Here is an 18,019-nt window from a genome sequence, read left to right on the forward strand (position 1 = left end):
ATAGTAGATTGAGTCCTTAATCTACCTCTTCATAGTTGATCTCAAAAAACTGGTCCAGTTAAGGTACCATTAAGTCCTAGCTTTGAGGAATGGGTTGGTGATAACCAATGCTACAGTTTGGATCATCAAACTACGCCCCCCTTGGTTTTTTTTTAATATTTATTTATTTATTTGAAAGTCAGAGTTATACAGAGAGAGGAGAGGCAGAGAGACAGAGAGAGAGAGAGAGGTCTTCCATCCACTGATTCACTCCCCAATTGGCCACAACGGCCGGAGCTGCGCCAATCCGAAGCCAGGAGTCAGGAGTCAGGAGCTTCTTCCAGGTCTCCCACGTGGGTGCAGGGGCCCAAGGACTTGGGCCATCTTCTGCTGCTCTCCCAGGCCATAGCAGAGAGCTGGATTGGAAGTGGGGCCGCCTGGACTTAAACCAGATTCCATATGGGATGTTGGCACTACAGGCGGCAACTTTACCCACTACTCCACAGCACTGCCCCCCCTTCAGTTTTTGCCAGTGTTATGATACTAAAAGACAAGGCCTGTCAGAGGTGATGAGGCCATGAGGGCTCCTCCTTCAGAGATGGGATCAGCATTCGGCTCCCTTGCTATTTTGCCTTCCACCGTGTAAAGACACAACATCCCTTCTCTCTGGAGGATGCAGCAACAAGGCACTATCTTGGAAGCAGTGAGCACCCTCACTAGAAAACCAAAACTGTTAGCACCTTGATCTTGGACTTTCCAGACTCCAGAACTGTGAGAAAATGAGTATCTGTTCTTTCTGGATTACCCAGTCTTAGATATTTTGTTATAGTAGCACACACGGACTAAGATAATCCAATTATTTTTCCAACAGAAAGCCATTTATTTTGGCCTACTGTGTGTCAGACCCAGGGCTAGGCACAAGGTATAGAAAAATGGATAAGGTGTGGCCCCTTCCCTTAACAGGCTTATGAGTCATTTCCTATGAATTACTTAGTACAATCAAGTACATTAGCCATGAAAAAGAAAATGAATTAAATTTATTCTATGTCATGGTGAAAAACAGTACCCAATAATTTTGTGGGTTTAAATATTAGAAAAAATATGTTTGTAGCAGTATCTGGAGAGCCACTAGCAATAATGGATGTATCCCTCATGTCTCACTGTTAACAAATTGTTTCCAGCTGAGATCCCTGTAATCTGCAGGTGCTGTTTACCATGTAATTTTACCATAGGAAACAAGGGTGTAATCACTTAATAAAGTGTAAAGAATTAGATTTTTTTCCCCTTGAGCAAAATGCCTGGTTGTGGCCAACATTCCTGATGCCTCCTCCCTTGTGCAATATTCTAAAAGAAAAGGCTGTTTTGTTCATATTCCACAATGTGCCTCTGGAGGCCATGTTAATGAATGCAAAACTCAAGCTAGAATTTTAGACTTTTTGTATGAGCAGCCACTGATTTTTGTCTTTACCATTATACTATGTAGAGGATAGTTTTCCCTGCTAACTCTAATTGAGACTCAAATATAGGCACTGTGAATAGGGAATCTCTTCCATCTTAAGCAGCATTTTGTATCGTTTTCCTGTGGTTTTATTGAGAAAATAAAACTATGTTTAAAGCATTTTCATACACAGGCAGTCCCCTTCTAATGAACATGTAACTAATAAATGTCCCGTACACAACAGCAGCCTCTCTCTTGAGGGACTTTGAGCTACTCCTACTACCCATGGAAGTTGGAGTTGTTTCTGCTTTCTGCAGAAGTTTGTCCATCAGCCTTGCGCTTTCAACAGCTTGAGTTCTCACAAGCTCCCACCAGACCCTTTGGAATAATTAATATGTGAGTACCTTCTCTACTGCCACCACTAGGTCACAAGAAGTACTAGAGTTCCTGCTAAAACTCTCAGAACTGAGCTCATTAAGGAGCAGAAAGAAAATGCAGAAAACTCTGCAATAGTAATTGGTGATAGTGGGAGGGTTTCCCCTTGGCATTTTAAAATCACTTTTCCTGGCTGGTGCTGCGGCTCAATAGGGTAATCCTCCGCCTGCGGCACTGGGACACTGGGTTCTAGTCCCGGTCAGGGTGCCGGATTCTGTCCCGGTTGTTCCTCTTCCAGTCCAGCTCTCTGCTGTGGCCCGGGAGTGCAGTGGAGGATGTTCCAAGTGCTTGGGCCCTGCACCCACATGGGAGACCAGGGAAGTACCTGGCTCCTGGCTCCTGGCTTCGGATTAGCGGATTAGCGCCGTGCGCTGGCCGCAGCGTGCCGGCTGCAGCGGCCATTGTGGGGTGAACCAACGGAAAAAGGAAGACCTTTCTCTCTGTCTCTCTCTTTCTCACTGTCCACTCTGCCTGTCCAAAAAAAAATCACTTTTCCCTAGAATTAGCCCTGTACTGTCATAACTTATCTATGGTTCTGTGACAAATCCACCTATCCAAACCACAACAGGAATTAAGCAGAAAAAAAAAAAAGACTCTAAACTGCCAACGAATCTGCATCTTACTTATTAGAAAAACCATTCAAAATAGCACTCCTGCCAGTTTGTGTGACTCTAATTAGTTTAACTAGATATCAAGCAGATATAGCAGATTATAAGCAGCAAATTTGAAGGCACAAGAAAAGGTGTTAAAAGTAGATCATGTGAAATCTTATACTTGAAAGCAAACTAACTTGAAAGCAAACTAACATTGAAAAGTACTTTAAGGACTAAAACACTGGGGTTGGCATTGTGGTTTAGCAGGTTTAACCGCTACCTGTGAAGCCAGCATCCTATATGGGCACCAATTTGAGTCCTAACTGCTCCCCTTCCAATCCAGCTCCTTCCTAGGAAGGCAGTGGAGGATGGCCTCCAGGCTCTTAGCTTCGGCCTGGCTCAGCTGACCACTGTGGCCACTTGAGAGTGAACCAGCAGGTGGAGAGTTCTCTCTCTCTAACTCTGCCCTTCACATAAATAAATAAATTAAAAAAAAAACACACACAATGAAGCACTTATTCACATCCACCCGAATAGCTAAAATTAAAAATACAGTACCAAGTGTTGATGAAGACGCAGAGCACTGGGACTCTCAAATGTTGCTGGTGAGCAAATAAAATGCTACAGTCACTCTGGAAAACAGTTTGGCACTTTTTTAGAACAAATGCATACCATATAACCCAGGGGTTCCATTCCTAGTTGTTTAACTAAGAAAAAATGAAAATGCATGTCCACACAAAGATATGTACATGAATTTTCATATCAGCTTTATTCATAATAGCCTCAAAAGGAAAATAACCCAAATGTTCATCAACAAGTGAATGTATATTTTAAAAATGTGTTAGAGCCATATAAGGAAATCTACCCAGCACTAAAAAATAGTGAACTACTTATACATGCAACAACATGGTTGAATCTCACAGACATTATGTTGAACAAAAAATCATATGATTTTAGTTTAGAATGGGAAAACTAAGCTTTAGTGACAGAAATTAGAATTGTAGTTTCCTTGGAGGAGGAGTCTCTGGAGAATGACTGAAATTGGCACGTGGGAAAATTCTGGGGTGATGGAAATGTCCTGAATTGGGCAGTGATTGCAAAAGTGTGTACATTTGTTAAATCTATTCAAACTCTATGCTTTAAATTGGTGTATTTTCTTGTATGTAAATTTTATCTCAAAATTTCATCAAGTCCAAAACTTTAGAAAGGGAAAGAATCCTTTGGCGGATCCCCACTGTAGGATCAATTCTAAATTCCATAACATCCCTTGGCTCATTTCTCTCTATTCCTCCCCACCTCCTACAACTTATTCTAAGCTACTTACAGTTCCCACACTGCTGTTCTCTCTCTTTCCTCTAAACCTTTGAACATAATGTTCCCTTTCCCTTGAATTCCCTTTCCGTTTCCCATTTATCACTAAATCCCTAACATCCTTCAGGACTCACTTCCTCTAAGAAGCTTTGTCTACTCCCAGTGTGGATTAGGTTCTTCCCCTCTTGCTTCCTTAAGCTCCTCTCTAGCAAAGCATATATTAGTCCATAATTGTTATAATACAAAAATCCCTTCAAAATCATAGTAGACAGAGGTCATTTAACATATGGGCCAATGGTCTTCTTACACATTCAGTAAGCCCTGAATTAAATTGTGCATGTTTCTATTCAAAATAGCTGAAATAAATTGCAGCACTCAAAATTGTCATGAAAACTTTTATCGAGAATGACTTATAGAGTTGCAAATGACTGAGATTTTATTATAAAAATAGTAGTTTGGCTGTTGAAATCCTTACTTAAGGTATACTAAGCTGATCTTCTGTATACTAAGATAATCGAAAATGAATCTTGATGTGAATGGAAGGGGAGAGGGAGTGGGAAAGGGGAGGGTGGTGGGTGGGAGGGACGGTATGGGGGGGAAAGCCATTGTAACCCATGAGACGTACTTTGGAAATTTATATTCATTAAATAAAAGATAAAAAAAAAATAGTAGTTTGGTTTCATATTATTACTAGTACTTACCTTATTTATATTGTGGGTTAAGTAACTTTCTGTGTGCTTATAAGGAAACCTTGCCAGACTTCTTATATTGCTTCCGTGGGAAAATGCATTTTACTTTCTAATCAAGTGGCTCAAATATACTGTGCTCGTTGAACAATGTGAAATTCCTGGTAGGCAATCATTTTAAATATAAAAATTGCATTTTCATATCATTAAACCTTAGTTAGTTTTGAAATGCAACCTTACTGACAAGCTGGAGACACTAATTCTGAAACTATTGGCTACAATTGTTTCATAAAAACAGTAAATCACAGGGCTTTGAAGAAAGTTTGTGTAAAAGGTTAGGACTTTCTTAGGTACAACCTATTTTTTTTCTTATTAATAAGATATGCAGCAGACATGAAGACTTGAATTATTGTTTGAACAAACACTAGAATGAAAATACAGATGCATTTATGCTTTTTTAAAGCTCCAGACTTTCTAACCAGTTCATTTTTAAGGTTAATTTTAATAGTGATAGTAATAGCCACGATTTATTGAGTGCATATTACATGCTTGGTATTGAGCTAACCCTACAGCTGATTTATTAATAAAGTACTATTATCCCTATTTACAGATGAGGAAATTAAAACTCAAGTGACTTGTCCAAGGTTACACATCTAGTAAGTGGCACAGTCAGGATTAGACTCACTCTTTTTTTTTTTTTTGACAGGTAGAGTGAACAGTGAGAGAGAGAGAGAGAAAGGGTCGCGCTGATCTGAAACCAGGAGCCAGGTGCTTCTCCTGGTCTCCCATGGGGTGCAGGGCCCAAGCACTTGGGCCATCCTCCACTGCACTCCCTGGCCACAGCAGGGAGCTGGCCTGGAAGAGGGGCAACCGGGATAGAATCCGGCTCCCCGACCGGGACTAGAACCCGGTGTGCCGGCGCCGCAAGGCGGAGGATTAGCCTAGTGAGCCGCGGCGCCGGCCTGGATTAGATTCACTCTTAATCCTACTACTCTGTCCACTCTTTTACCTCAAGCACATTGGTTTACCACAATGATACATTCACAGTGACCACAAATATATTTCTAAGCTATGATTATCATTAGTGAAACCAAACTCTTTCAAATATGAAACATGCTGTACTGTTATAAAAGATCATTAAAAGATCGTAGAGGACCAAGTAATCAAAATGAGTATTGTAAACCATAAGTACTGTAAGATTCAAGGAAAGGGAGGGAATAATCATGTATTTTGTTACACCTAGGTTGCAGGAGACCGCTGACACATGTGGTACCTCAGTTGGATGCAAAATTTCAGGAACAAACCAAAAGTACAGCATAAATACGAATGCTGCAAAAATCATGGGTATATAATGAGAAGTCCAAGGCGGGGTAGAAAATTTAAGGCTAATTCTGGACAAGCATCATTAGTATGTGAGAAAAGTTAGAAATTTATTCCTAGGCTCTCTGAATCCCAGAAATATATGGAGAAATGTGACCTGATGAATTACTTATTAGAAATTCAGGGCAGAAGAGAGGAGATTCAGAGATTAACCAAAATCTCATGCCTACGTGAATGAAATAACAAAGTAAAAAAAATAGAAGTTTTTGTACAGTGGAGGGGAAGATGGGCTCAGAAGTTAGAGATATTAAATTTAAGGTAAAGGTGGATTATCTTGGCACCGGCACACCGGGTTCTAGTCCCGGTCGGGGTGCCGGATTCTGTCCCGGTTGCCCCTCTTCCAGGCCAGCTCTCTGCTGTGGCCCGGGAGTGCAGTGGAGGATGGCCCAAGTGCTTGGGCCCTGCACCCCACGGGAGACCAGGAGAAGTACCTGGCTCCTGCCATCGGATCAGCGTGGTGCGCTGGCCGCGGCGGCCATTGGAGGGTGAACCAACGACAAAGGAAGACCTTTCTCTCTGTCTCTCTCTCTCTCACTGTCCACTCTGCCTGTCAAAAAAAAAAAAAAGGTGGATTAGCTGTAGAGAGTTAATTTTTTATGTTGGCAGTGGCTGACGTGGGTTAACTTTTGACTTGTCTTGTTTCTACAGATGGCCCTATTCAATTTCTTCTTCCCTGACGAAAAGTCATACTCTGGAGAGGAAAGTAGGCGTGTTCGCCGCAATAAAAGAAGCAAAAGCAGTGAAGGAGCAGATGGTAAGTCTACTCAAATGATCCTTTATGACTTCTGAGTTTTCTGTTAATAGAGTCCCTTTCTAAGAACCACCTTCTCAAGTGTGCTTCATCATCTCACATATTGTCTACAGACTCAAAGTCACAGAAGATTTCTACAGCCCAAGCAACCAATCAGTCCTTTAATATAGAACTGACTATACAAAGATCCTCTCTCCTCCAACTCTAGATACATTCAGTTCTCTCTCAATGTCTGAGAGCCATGGTAACATTTGTATCTCCCAGGATCACCCTGTGTAAGGACCTCCTCTTTCCTGGGCACATCTCCCATTTACTAAGGCCACCAAGAGGATTTGGTCCTATTTTTGCATTTGACTGAGTGTTGTACCATGCTGGCACTTAGATGATGTGTTAAGTCCCGTGATAATCATATCAATGATTATCTCTTACCATGTCCAAATCTGAACTAGGGTTTCTAGAACTAGTCAGTAAATTCTTGAGGACAGCGATTTGTTTTTCTTTTGATAACACCACAATCTAGCCAGTATCATGCATATCATTGGTGTTTGTCATGTAAGCTCATAACAACGACTGCCCTGTCAGCTGGGCAGTGATGTGCCAATGGAAACTACTCCTATTGTGGGTGTAATAGCTTTAAGTTAAGTAGGTAGGCATTCTGTGGGGGCATAACAAAATGTTGAGCTTGCTCTGGGCAGGGTCTTTGAACCACTCTGCTATTTCAGCATCACTCTGTCAGTTGACAGAATGCTACCCCTTTGGCACAGGAGTGTGTAGAATGCATAGCTCTGGGCTGCTGCAAAGCCATCTGGATTCAAATACAGCATGTGTCTGGCTACATCTGCCAGTGATATGTGTCTGGAGGGTTACAAAGCAATATGACTTTTAAAAGATGAAAATGAGGGTTTTTTAAGCTGACATTTGTCAATGTGAGTAAAGGCCAGTGATGGAAACAGTTCCAGAAGGTGGAAGCTGTTGAAGGGATGGGGCCAGGACTTTTTCTGTAGGGGCAAAAAGAAGCAGAACTGGATAAAGTCTGAAAAGGAGCTCAGAAAAAGGACCGTGTAATGGGTTAAAAGAGAGCCAGAGCAATAACTAAGCTACACAGAGTTTTCTGATTCAGTCCTGAACCTTTGAATGGAGAATTGGACCAGTGGCGCCATCTTTGGCTCTTCTCCTGAGATCACTCCAAGTACCACAGAAGCTTTCATAATCTCTGGTTGCTAAGGAGGGAAGGGGGAAGGTTATAAGAGCCATATCACTTTCTGTAATAGGCATGGTCTTCCTTCCGTCTCCAAGTGGGAAGGATAATAATGGCTTCTATGGTTTACCACTTCATCTAACCTCCTAAGTTTTCTCTTAAAGAAGACAATTTCCTCCTCTTCCCTAAACCACTTTATCTGGATCTGGCTACCAGCATCTCTGATATTGATCTTCCTTAGAGTATCAATTCTGTCTTGATACAAAATCTTTTTCTGTCTGGTCAAGAGCAAAACCTCTTTTATTAGTTTTTAGCATTTCTTATCTACTCTCCTCCTGATCAGATACTCTATTCAGTTACTAGACTCTAGACACTTTGTGCCAACGCCAAGTTTCCCATACAGTCCAGATATTCTTATTTACTCAATAAATCTTGGAGGAATTGAAGAGCCCCTAAGAGTTAGGGGTATAGAATGCCTGGGGAGTCCTGGGATTTGATTGAATTTTGAGCCTTTCACCTGGGAAGCTATTGAACCGTTTCTCTAGATGCAGTGAGTGCTCCAGTGGGTTAAAGGGCAATGAGAAAATCCAAATATTCTTTTCTTTTGAACCATTCTGCTTTTGAATATATGCTATATTTATTATTAAATTAAAAGACCCATCAAATATTTACTGAGTAAACATAGAAATTTATATAATACTAGAATAGAAATACCATAAGAATATTTGTGTTTGTTTTGTTTTCTTTTATATCCTCATTGCCTAGAAAAGGACCCAGCACATGATAGTCCTTAAATAAAATATTACTTCTTCTGCCAAGGAGCTTTACTTCCAGCGTAGAGAGACAGACAGTAATGCTAATGTTGCTAAGTGCTTTGAAGAAAAATATGACAGAGCAAGAAGTTGAGAGAGTGATGAGCTACGCTATAAGGTGACCAAGGGAATATTTGAGAAATGACTTTAATAAAATGAACGTGTGAGCCCTGTAACTGAGCCATGCAAATGTTTGGGAAAATAAGAAACAGAAAATGCAAAGACTCTGAAGCAGAATAATGTTTAGCATGCCCAGAAAGACCAGTATGGTTGGGAACAGAGAAAGCAAGACAGAAAGGGAAAGAGGTAAGTTCAGAGAGAAAAATCCAATCTAGAACTTTGTGGGCCAAAGTGAGGACTCTGGCTTTTATTCTGTATGAGAGAGGAAGCCATGGGAGCATTTTGAGAGGAAGAGTGATATGATCTGACTCGTATTTTAACAAAATCCCCCCTGGCTGCTGTATTGGAAATAGATGCATTAAAAAAAAAAAAGGATGGAAGCAGGGAGACACATTAGGGAGACAATCCAACTAAAAGATGATGGTGGGGGCCAACGCTGTAGCATAGCGGGTAAAACTGCCACCTTCATTGCCACCATCCCATATAGGCACCAGTTCTAGTCTCAGCTGCTCCACTTCCTGTCCAGCTCTCTGCTGTGACCTGGGAAAGCAGTAGAAGATGGCCCAAGTCCTTGGGCCCCTGCATCCATGTGGGAGACCCGGAAGAAGCTCCTGGCTCCTGGCTTTGGATTGGCACAGCTCCAGCCACTGTGGCCATTTGGGGAGTGAACCAGCAGATGGAAGACCTCTCTCTCTCTCTCTCTCTCTCTCTCTCACTCTCTCTCTGCCTCTCTGTAACTCTGCTTTTCAAATAAACAAACAAATAAATCTTAAAAAAAAAAAGATGATGGTGGCATAGACCAGGATGGAGGTAGTAGTGTGAGTGGTAGGAAATGGTCAGGTTCTGGAGATATTTTGAACAAAAGTCTTAACAGAGCTCTCAGTTTAATTAGAAAAAGAATATGAGAGAAAGAGAAGAGCCATGAATGGCCCAAAGGCTTTAGATTTAAGGAAAGAAATGAAGAGATGCAGTGTAGAGGAATATAGGGAAGGAATCCAGAATTCAGTTAGGTTTGTTAAAATGAAGGTGACTCCATTTTAATGAATTTAGTGAATTTATGACTACATTGAACATCACTGTCTCAAGACAGTGAGCTGACTCTGTTCTGTATCAACAAAGGACTTCTCACTGAAGAAGTGTCACTCTATAAACTGTTCAGAACAGAGTAAGAGGTAGAATGGCATAGGTAAATCAGATTGGGGTGAGTTAATGCCCCCCCAAAAAAGCTATACGAAGAAGAAAAAAATCTATCAGATTCTGATTCTAAATCCATAAGTTACTTGATATAATAGAAATGTAACTATCCCGATCAGATGTGCATCACAAATGTCAAAGAAAAAGCCATCTACCCTGAACAGTTAAGAACATGACAGAGATTTCAGGAAGAAAACATTTTTTTCAAAGGTTTAAAAGAGAGTAGGAAAAATCATTTCTACTTCCTTACAAATCTTTCTAGTCTCTTAATATCCTTTAATTTCATGCCATTTCCCATGTTTTATTTTATTGTTGTTTAACAAAACTTCTAAGTCTTACTAGAAATAATGCAAAGATAAATGTGGTCCTCAGAGAAGCTTACAGTTTACTGAAGGAACAGATACATTTATAGGCAACCTTTAAAACTGAATCGAAGGTGAGTTGATGAGATGGCTCGTGCAATTTTACTTAGCACAACACCAGAACAATGAAGATGCTCAAACATTTGTTAAGTGAATGGCCAAGGAAATAAATGTGGTTGGGGTGCAGATTTTCTATCTAGGAACTATACATGTTAAGCTTAGTGATCTCCACTAATCCTTGTGGAAGGAAAAAAATTTAACAAATGGTTCATTAACATTTAGGGAAAAGGGAGACAGGAGTTTTGTGCAGCAGTTTAGTCACTGCTTGGGATGCCCACATCCCATAACAAAGTGCCTGGGTTAGAGCTCCAGCTACTCTGCTTCCAGTCCAACTTCCTGTTAATGTACATCCTGGGAGACAGCAGGTAATAGCTCAAGTATCTGGATCCCTGCTATGACGTAGGGGACCCAGATTGAATCTTGGGCTCATGGCCTTGGCCTGGCCCAGCCCTTGCTATTGCAGATATTTGAGGAGTGAACCTGCAGATGGAGGATCTCTCTTTCTCCCTCTCTCTCTCTCTCTCTCTCTCTCTCTCTCTCTCAAATGAAAATGGGGGGAAACCACTTAGGGAAAGGGATGTGGTGATCCTTAGGAGCCTGCAGATAAATTGGGCTGGTGCCGGCATTGTGGTGCATCAGGTTAAACCACCACCTGTGCTGTCGGTATCCCATATGTGCACCGGTTGGGGTTCCTGCTGCTCTGCTTCCTATCCAGTTCCCTGTTAATGTGCCTGGAAAAGTAGAGGGAGATGGCTCATGGGAGAGGTGGATGGAGTTCCAGGCTCCTGGCTTTGGCCTGGCCCAGCCCTGGCAGTTGCAGGCATTTGGGGGATAAAACAGCAAATAGAAAATCTCTTGTTGTCTCTCCCTTGCTCTCTATAACTCTGCCTTTCAAATAAACAAATCTTTAAAAAGAACGGATCAGTTTACAGAGGCCCATTTTCCTTTTTTTCATCAAACTTAGTAAACTAAGGATTAGAAGCATAGCCTAGGCATAGTCTTTCTTAACTTAAAGTCAGTGGCTATATCTAGGGCATATCCAATCTTTCTGACCCACCATTCAAGGATTATCACATTCATCTTAATATCTCCATTCAAATTTAGTCTATAAATGAAAGCATTGACTAGCTATGTAGAAGTCCCCAAAACAAGGTTAGTTTCCCTCCAGTCAACATCTTAGCACTTTATAACTTCAGTTCTTACAAAACAAGTGAATTTATTTTTCTTTTCTGCGTCTCTACCTCAAATTCATGCTTCCTGTCTTGTGATTATTATATAAGACCCTTAGGTTGTTGCTGTTCTACAAGGAAAGCATGAGCACTTCATTGTAGATGTTGAGTCTCGACAATTCCAGAAATCTGTGGCTGCATTTTCTGCTGAGGTACACCCACATGATGTGTTGTTGAAGTAGTGATAAACCTGGATGGCTCACTTGGTCATCTCTTGTGGGATACTCTGGAAATCTGCAGAACTTTCTTTTTTAGTTATAGAATATATTAAGGGGCCGTGAGATCTTAGAATCAGATCATGTGAATCTAAAATTCCCAAGGGGATAGTTTCCATATTTTACAAATATTATTATAAAAACATCTTTCTGTAGGGGCATTTTCAGGAGTCAATCAAAATCTCAGTATCTCTTCATATCCACCTGTTTATTTCCTAGCAAGAGAACAAAAGTGCAGCATGATGTAATAGGAAAAGTATTAGGCTGAGTTGTAATTTCTGTATCTAATTCTGATGTCACTTCCACTTTGCCTGCCACATGGCCTTAGAGAAGTTATATTCCTCTGAGCCTCAGGTTTCTTGTCTGTAAAATGGGGATAATTAGCCTGGCTTGCCTCATGTAGTTATTATATTGATAAAAAGTACTTCAAAAATTATTAAGTGCAATTCTTTCTGGAAAGTGAACATATTAGTATGATCCCCCAGGCATTTGAGACGTTGATATGCATTAATTTATTTTTTAAGAGATTTATTTATTTACTTGAATGCAGAGAGAGAGAGAGAGAGAGAGAGAGAGAGGTGTTCTATCTGCTGGTTCACTCTCCAGTTGGCTGCATCGCCCAGAGCTGTGCCGATCTGAAGCCAGGAGCTTCTTTCAGGTCTCCCACGGGTGTGCAGGAGTCCAAGGACTTGGGCCATCCTGTACTGCTTTCCCAGGCCATTGCAGAGAGCTGGATCGGAAGTGGAGCAGCCAGGAGTCAAACCAGCGCCCATATGGGATGCCAGCACTGCAGGTGGCGGCTTTACCTGCTACGCCACAGCACCGCCCAAATATGCATTAATTTATGGACAACCATTATCATTTCTGCAATGGTGCTCTTTAAGCTAAAATGCCTTTTTTTGTTGTTCTCACTGATATTATTCATTCTCATAGGAAGACCGTAATTCTCAAACTATGGCCCACCTCAACAATGAGAACAAATGATCATGTCTGCACATTTCTCTGTGTCACTCTTTCACTCCGCTTGGCTCACTGTATACATGTGTTCCATTCTGTCAATATTTCTTGGAAATTTTTATGTGTAGTTTTCATTAATTTTTTACCCATCAAAAAAGTGGATATTCTTTTCTTCTACTATAAAAGAGTAACGGGAATAAACAAGTAAGATTAAAATATATATTTTGTCCCCCATTTCCTAAAAGAACCATGAAATAGAGCACAACTACTATTAAATTGATACAGATAAACATGAAAGGTATGGCATCAAAGAAAACAGACTATCTGCACAAATGTTGGCTAGAATTAAGAATTGTCTTCAGTCTGGTACTGCTTTTGTATTTATTGCTTTTCAATAAGCCACCAGTGTGCTGTTATAAAATGAGGGAGACTAAAGTCATTTTGAGAGATGATAGAGTTTCAGGGGCTTGATCACAATACAAAATTAAAGCTTTTGAAAGCTTATCATGTGTGTGGACTTGAAGAGGATTGTTGATTTCAGATGTAGAATCCCCAAGGTTGCCTGCTGGTTGTGGATGCCAACAGCTTAAGTGCCCACAATGGAACACTCTGAAGAGTGGCTTTATATCAAATAAAACATTAAGTAAGCCAAAATATCTTAGCTTGCTCATACCCCAATACTCTTTAAAGCTGTGCTTTCATTGACAAAACTAGCCCTGCAGTAAATGATCTCAACAGGCTATCACCACTGACAGTTGGTTAACAAGCGTTTTTAGAATACCAACTACTTTAGAATGCTGGGAAGACATTAGATCAGGCTCTGCAGTTTGTATTGCTACTACACTCCTGTCCTTAGTTCCTAAGGCCTACATTGAACTGGCACAGAGGTTAATTAAAATGTAAACTGTTTGAAAATATTAATAGGATTTTTTTAAATGATAAAAATCATACCTACTCATTGTAACAAATATAAGCAGTAGAGGATGAAGTGAGATTAAATGTAAACAATCCTCCCAGCACCACCCTGTAAGTGCTATAAAAGTAAGACATCTTTAAGGAATATCTTACTTGCCTAAAGGAGGTGACAGGCCCAAATGACCTGAGGGTCGCTAAAGCATCTCCCATCTCGCCGGCGCCGTGGCTCACTAGGCTAATCCTCCACCTTGCGGCGCCGGCACACCGGGTTCTAGTCCCGGTCGGGGTGCCGGATTCTGTCCCGGTTGCCCCTCTTCCAGGCCAGCTCTCTGCTGTGGCCAGGGAGTGCAGTGGAGGATGGCCCAGGTGCTTGGGCCCTGCACCCCATGGGAGACCAGGAGAAGCACCTGGCTCCTGCCATCGGATCAGCGCGGTGCGCTGGCCGCAGCGCGCCGGCCGCGGCGGCCATTGGAGGGTGAACCAACGACAAAGGAAGACCTTTCTCTCTGTCTCTCTCTCACTGTCCACTCTGCCTGTCAAAAAATAAAAAAAAAATAAAAAAAAAGAATCTCCCATCTGTCTCATTCGCTTAAATTCCTTTTGGCTATTCCTTTCTCAGCATTAGGGAAAATGGTGAACTCAAAGCCAGGAGACTTGGATTCTAATCCCAGCTCTGCTAATAGTTACATTAGCTATATGATCTTGGGCAAGTCTTACTTCTCTTCTCTGATCCTATTTATTTATTTATTTATTTGTTTTAAAGGGCTAGAATAGAATTAGTGATTCTCAGCTAGGGTGTAAGAGATTCAAAATCAGCAAAGGAATTTCTTCAAAGAATACACATCCCTAGAAATTTTGACCACTCTACACTCCATTGAGAAAACTATAGTAAGGTAGGTACTATTGCTGATGAGAGTATATTAAGTCCCACAAATTTATTAGGAGATGAGAAAGATGTTGCCGGGTGGGCATTGTGGTACAGCTGGTTAAGCCATTACTTAAGATGCCTGCATCCTGTATCAGAATGTCAGCTCAAATCACAGATACTCTGCACTACTCCCAGATGGAGTCACTGGCTCCCGGATATGGCCTGACTCAGCCCTGGCTGTTGTGGGTATTTGGAGAGTGAACCAGCAGATGGAATCAATCTCTCTCTCTCTCTCTCTCTCTCTCTCTCTCTCTCTCTCTCTCCTGTCACTCTGCCCTCTGCCTTTCAAGTAAATAATTAAAAAAAAAAAAAAAAGGATTTGGAGGGCCAGCACCTCGGTGCAGTAGGTTAATCCTCTGCCTGCGGCACCTGCATTCCATATGGGCACTGGTTCTAGTCCTGGCTGCTCCTCTTCCGATCCAGCTCTCTGCTATGGCCTGGGAAAGCAGTAGAAGATGGCCCAAGTGCTTGGGTCCCTGCAACCACGTAGGAGACTGGAAAGAAGCTCCTGGCTCCTGGCTTCTGATCTACTCAGTTCTGGCCATTTGGGGAGTGAACCAAAGGAAGGAAGACTTTTTTCTCTGTCTCTCCCTTTCACTATCTGTAACTCTACCTCTCAAATAAATAAATAAATAAAATCTTTAAAAAAAGAAAAAAGGATTTTGAACACTTGAATAGATGGTCTAATTGTTTCCTTCTAATTCTGATATAATTTGCTCCTGACTATTCCTGATTTCTGCAAAATAATGATAATGGTTAGGCTGGATTTAACCAATCAGATGATGTTTGAGTGATTAAATACTTCAGGTTTCAATTTGGATAGTCAATGAGCTTCTTCATTAGCATCTGTGAGAAGTCTCAGTAAGGATTAGGAGCATGCAAATGGCTTCAAGAAATGAAGGCTAAGGTTAATCTGTTGGCTAAGTGGTGAACTGTTAGTTCCCTTCAGTATGGTTCCTCAAAATATTATAGTTAGACATTGATGTGTAGGCAGAAGGCACCTGTTGGCTCTTTAGTGTCTTATGTATTATGTGACCCTGCCTTATTCTAGAGTCTTCTCCTTGACCTGAAGGGCCTCTTTTGGTCTCAAAGATAATAAACTACTACAGCTTCTTTTGCTTTATTTCATTTTCATCCACACAATAAATGTCTACTATTCTGGACTTTAGGGACACAGTGGTCAAACAAGACCACACTCTTATCAAATTCACAGTGGGAGGGGCCAGTGCTGTGGCATAGCAGGTAAAGCTGCTACCTGAAGTGCCAGCATCCCAGTGCTGGTTCGAGTCCTGGCTGCTCTACTTCTGATTCAGCTCTCTGCTTATGGGCTGAGAAAGCATTAGAGGATGACCCAAGTGCTTGGGCCCCTGCACTCATGTGGGAGACCGAGAAGAAGCTCCTGGCTCCTGGCTTTGTATCAGCTTAGCGCCAGCCGATGCAGCCATTCAGGGAGTGAACCACTAATGGAAGACTTTGTCTCTCCCTCTCTCTCTCTAGCTCTACCTCTCAAGTAAATAAACAAAATATCTTTTAAAAAAATTCACAGTAGGTGATTCTAATACAGTATAGTGAGTGATATAATGGGGTAATAAAGGGTACTGTGGGGTAGCACATTGGGAGGTCTGTGAAGGTCTCCTAATGGGGTAACATTTGAGTTGCAACATGACAAATATTAGACTTAGCTGAAAAAAGATTTGAGGAAAGAGTGCACTAGGTAGAGAGAATACATGTGTTAGTGTAAGGGTGAGGAATGTCCAGCCTGCAAGTCGTACAAGACCCATGAAATCATTTGGTCTGCCCTTCCAAAGAAACCACAGATATGACTCAAAATTCAATAATCCTATAGCAGGCTAATTTTTTAAAAAAGATTTATTTATTTATTTGAAAGTCAGAATTACAGAGAGAGAAGGAGAGACAGAGAGAGAGACCTTCCATCCACTGGTTCACTCCCCAGTTGGCCGCAACAGCCGGAGCTGCGCTGATCTGAAATCAGGAGCTTCTTCCAGGTCTCAAATGCAGGTGCAGGGGCCCAAGGACTTGGGCCATCTTCTACTGCTTTCCCAAGCCATAGCAGAGAGCTAGACCAAAAGTGGAGCAGTTGGGACTAGAACAAGAACCCATATAGGATGCTGGCACTGCAGGCAGTGGCTTTACCTGCTGTGCCACAGCACCAGCCCCATCTCAATATATTTTCAAAAATATAGATCATATCATGTACCTTCTCATACCAGGAATGAATAAAACTAGAAATCAACAAAAAGAATGGAAAATTTACAAATACATAGAACTTGAGTAAAATGCTCCTGACCAACCATTGGATATTGAGTAAGTTCAATAAAAACAAATAATCAAAAAAAAAAAAAGAAAACAACAACAAAAAACAAAACAAAACAAAAAGAACTCAAAGAAATTTCTTGAAACCAATGAAAATGAAAACAAAGTATTTCAAAACCTGTAGGATACAACAAAAGCAGTATTAGGAGGGGAATTTTATACCAATAAATGCTTACATTTAAAAAAGAGAATGATCTCAAATGCATCTCAAGGATTTAGAAAAACAAGAACAACCCAAACCCTAAATTATCAGGAGACAAGAAATGATAAAAAAAATGGAGCAAAAATAAGTGCAATTGAAGCTAAAAAAAAAGCCACAGAAAATCAACAAAGCATAGAGCCAGTTTTTTGAAAAGATAAACAAAATAGACAAATGTATAGCCAAACTAACAAAGAAAAATGAGTAAAGAGCTCAAATAAATAATAGATGAAAAGGGAGAGATTACCACAGAAATACAATTAAGATGTATTAATTAAAGACAATTAAGATGTATATAAAGCATCTCAGAATTGAAAAGGAGGAAGCCAAAATGTCCATGTTTGCAGATGACATGATTTTATACATGGAAAAACCTACACAATCCACCAAAAAGCTGTTAGAACTGATAAACTAATTTATTAATGTCACAGGATACATATCGACATACTAAAAATGGGGACCAACATTATGGCACAGCGAGTTAAGTTGCAGCTTGCAATGCCATCCCCCATATCAGAGTGCCAGTTTGAGTCCCTATTTCTCTGCTTCAGATCCAGCTCCCTGCTAATGCACCTGGAAGGCAGCAGGTGATAGCCCTAGTACTTGAGGTCCTGCTGCCTATATGGGAGACCTGGATGGAGTTTGGAGTTCCAGGTCTGACCCAACCCTGGCTATTGTAGCCATCTGGGGAGTGAATCAGCACATGGAAAATTGTTTCTCTATCTCTCTCTCCCTCCCTCTCCCTTTCCTTCTCCCTCCCCCTTACCCTGCCTTTCAAATAAATAAATAATTTAAGTAGCATTTTTGTACACCAATAATGATCTTGCTGAAAAAGAAATCAAGAAAGAAATCTTATTGACAGTAGCTATAAAAATTAATATTTAGGAATAAATTTAACCAAAGAAGTGAAAGATCTCTACAAT

General features: G+C 41.0%; 1 protein-coding gene across 4 annotated transcripts in view; it reads left to right on the plus strand.

The window, feature by feature from the left end:
• The window catches only part of EDA (ectodysplasin A), a 358,959-nt gene that overhangs the window by 273,632 nt on the left and 67,308 nt on the right, over window positions 1-18,019 (plus strand). For all 4 annotated transcript variants that reach the window (XM_008272738.5, XM_002720063.6, XM_008272739.5 and 1 more), the window contains exon 2: window positions 6,471-6,576. In XM_008272738.5, coding sequence (XP_008270960.1) covers window positions 6,471-6,576 — 106 coding nt within the window. The remainder of the gene's footprint in view (window positions 1-6,470; window positions 6,577-18,019) is intronic.

Source organism: Oryctolagus cuniculus, chromosome X, assembly GCF_051225735.1.
Source record: "Oryctolagus cuniculus isolate XC-2025 breed Fujian yellow rabbit chromosome X, ASM5122573v1, whole genome shotgun sequence".
NCBI classification, from domain to species: Eukaryota; Metazoa; Chordata; class Mammalia; order Lagomorpha; family Leporidae; genus Oryctolagus; species Oryctolagus cuniculus.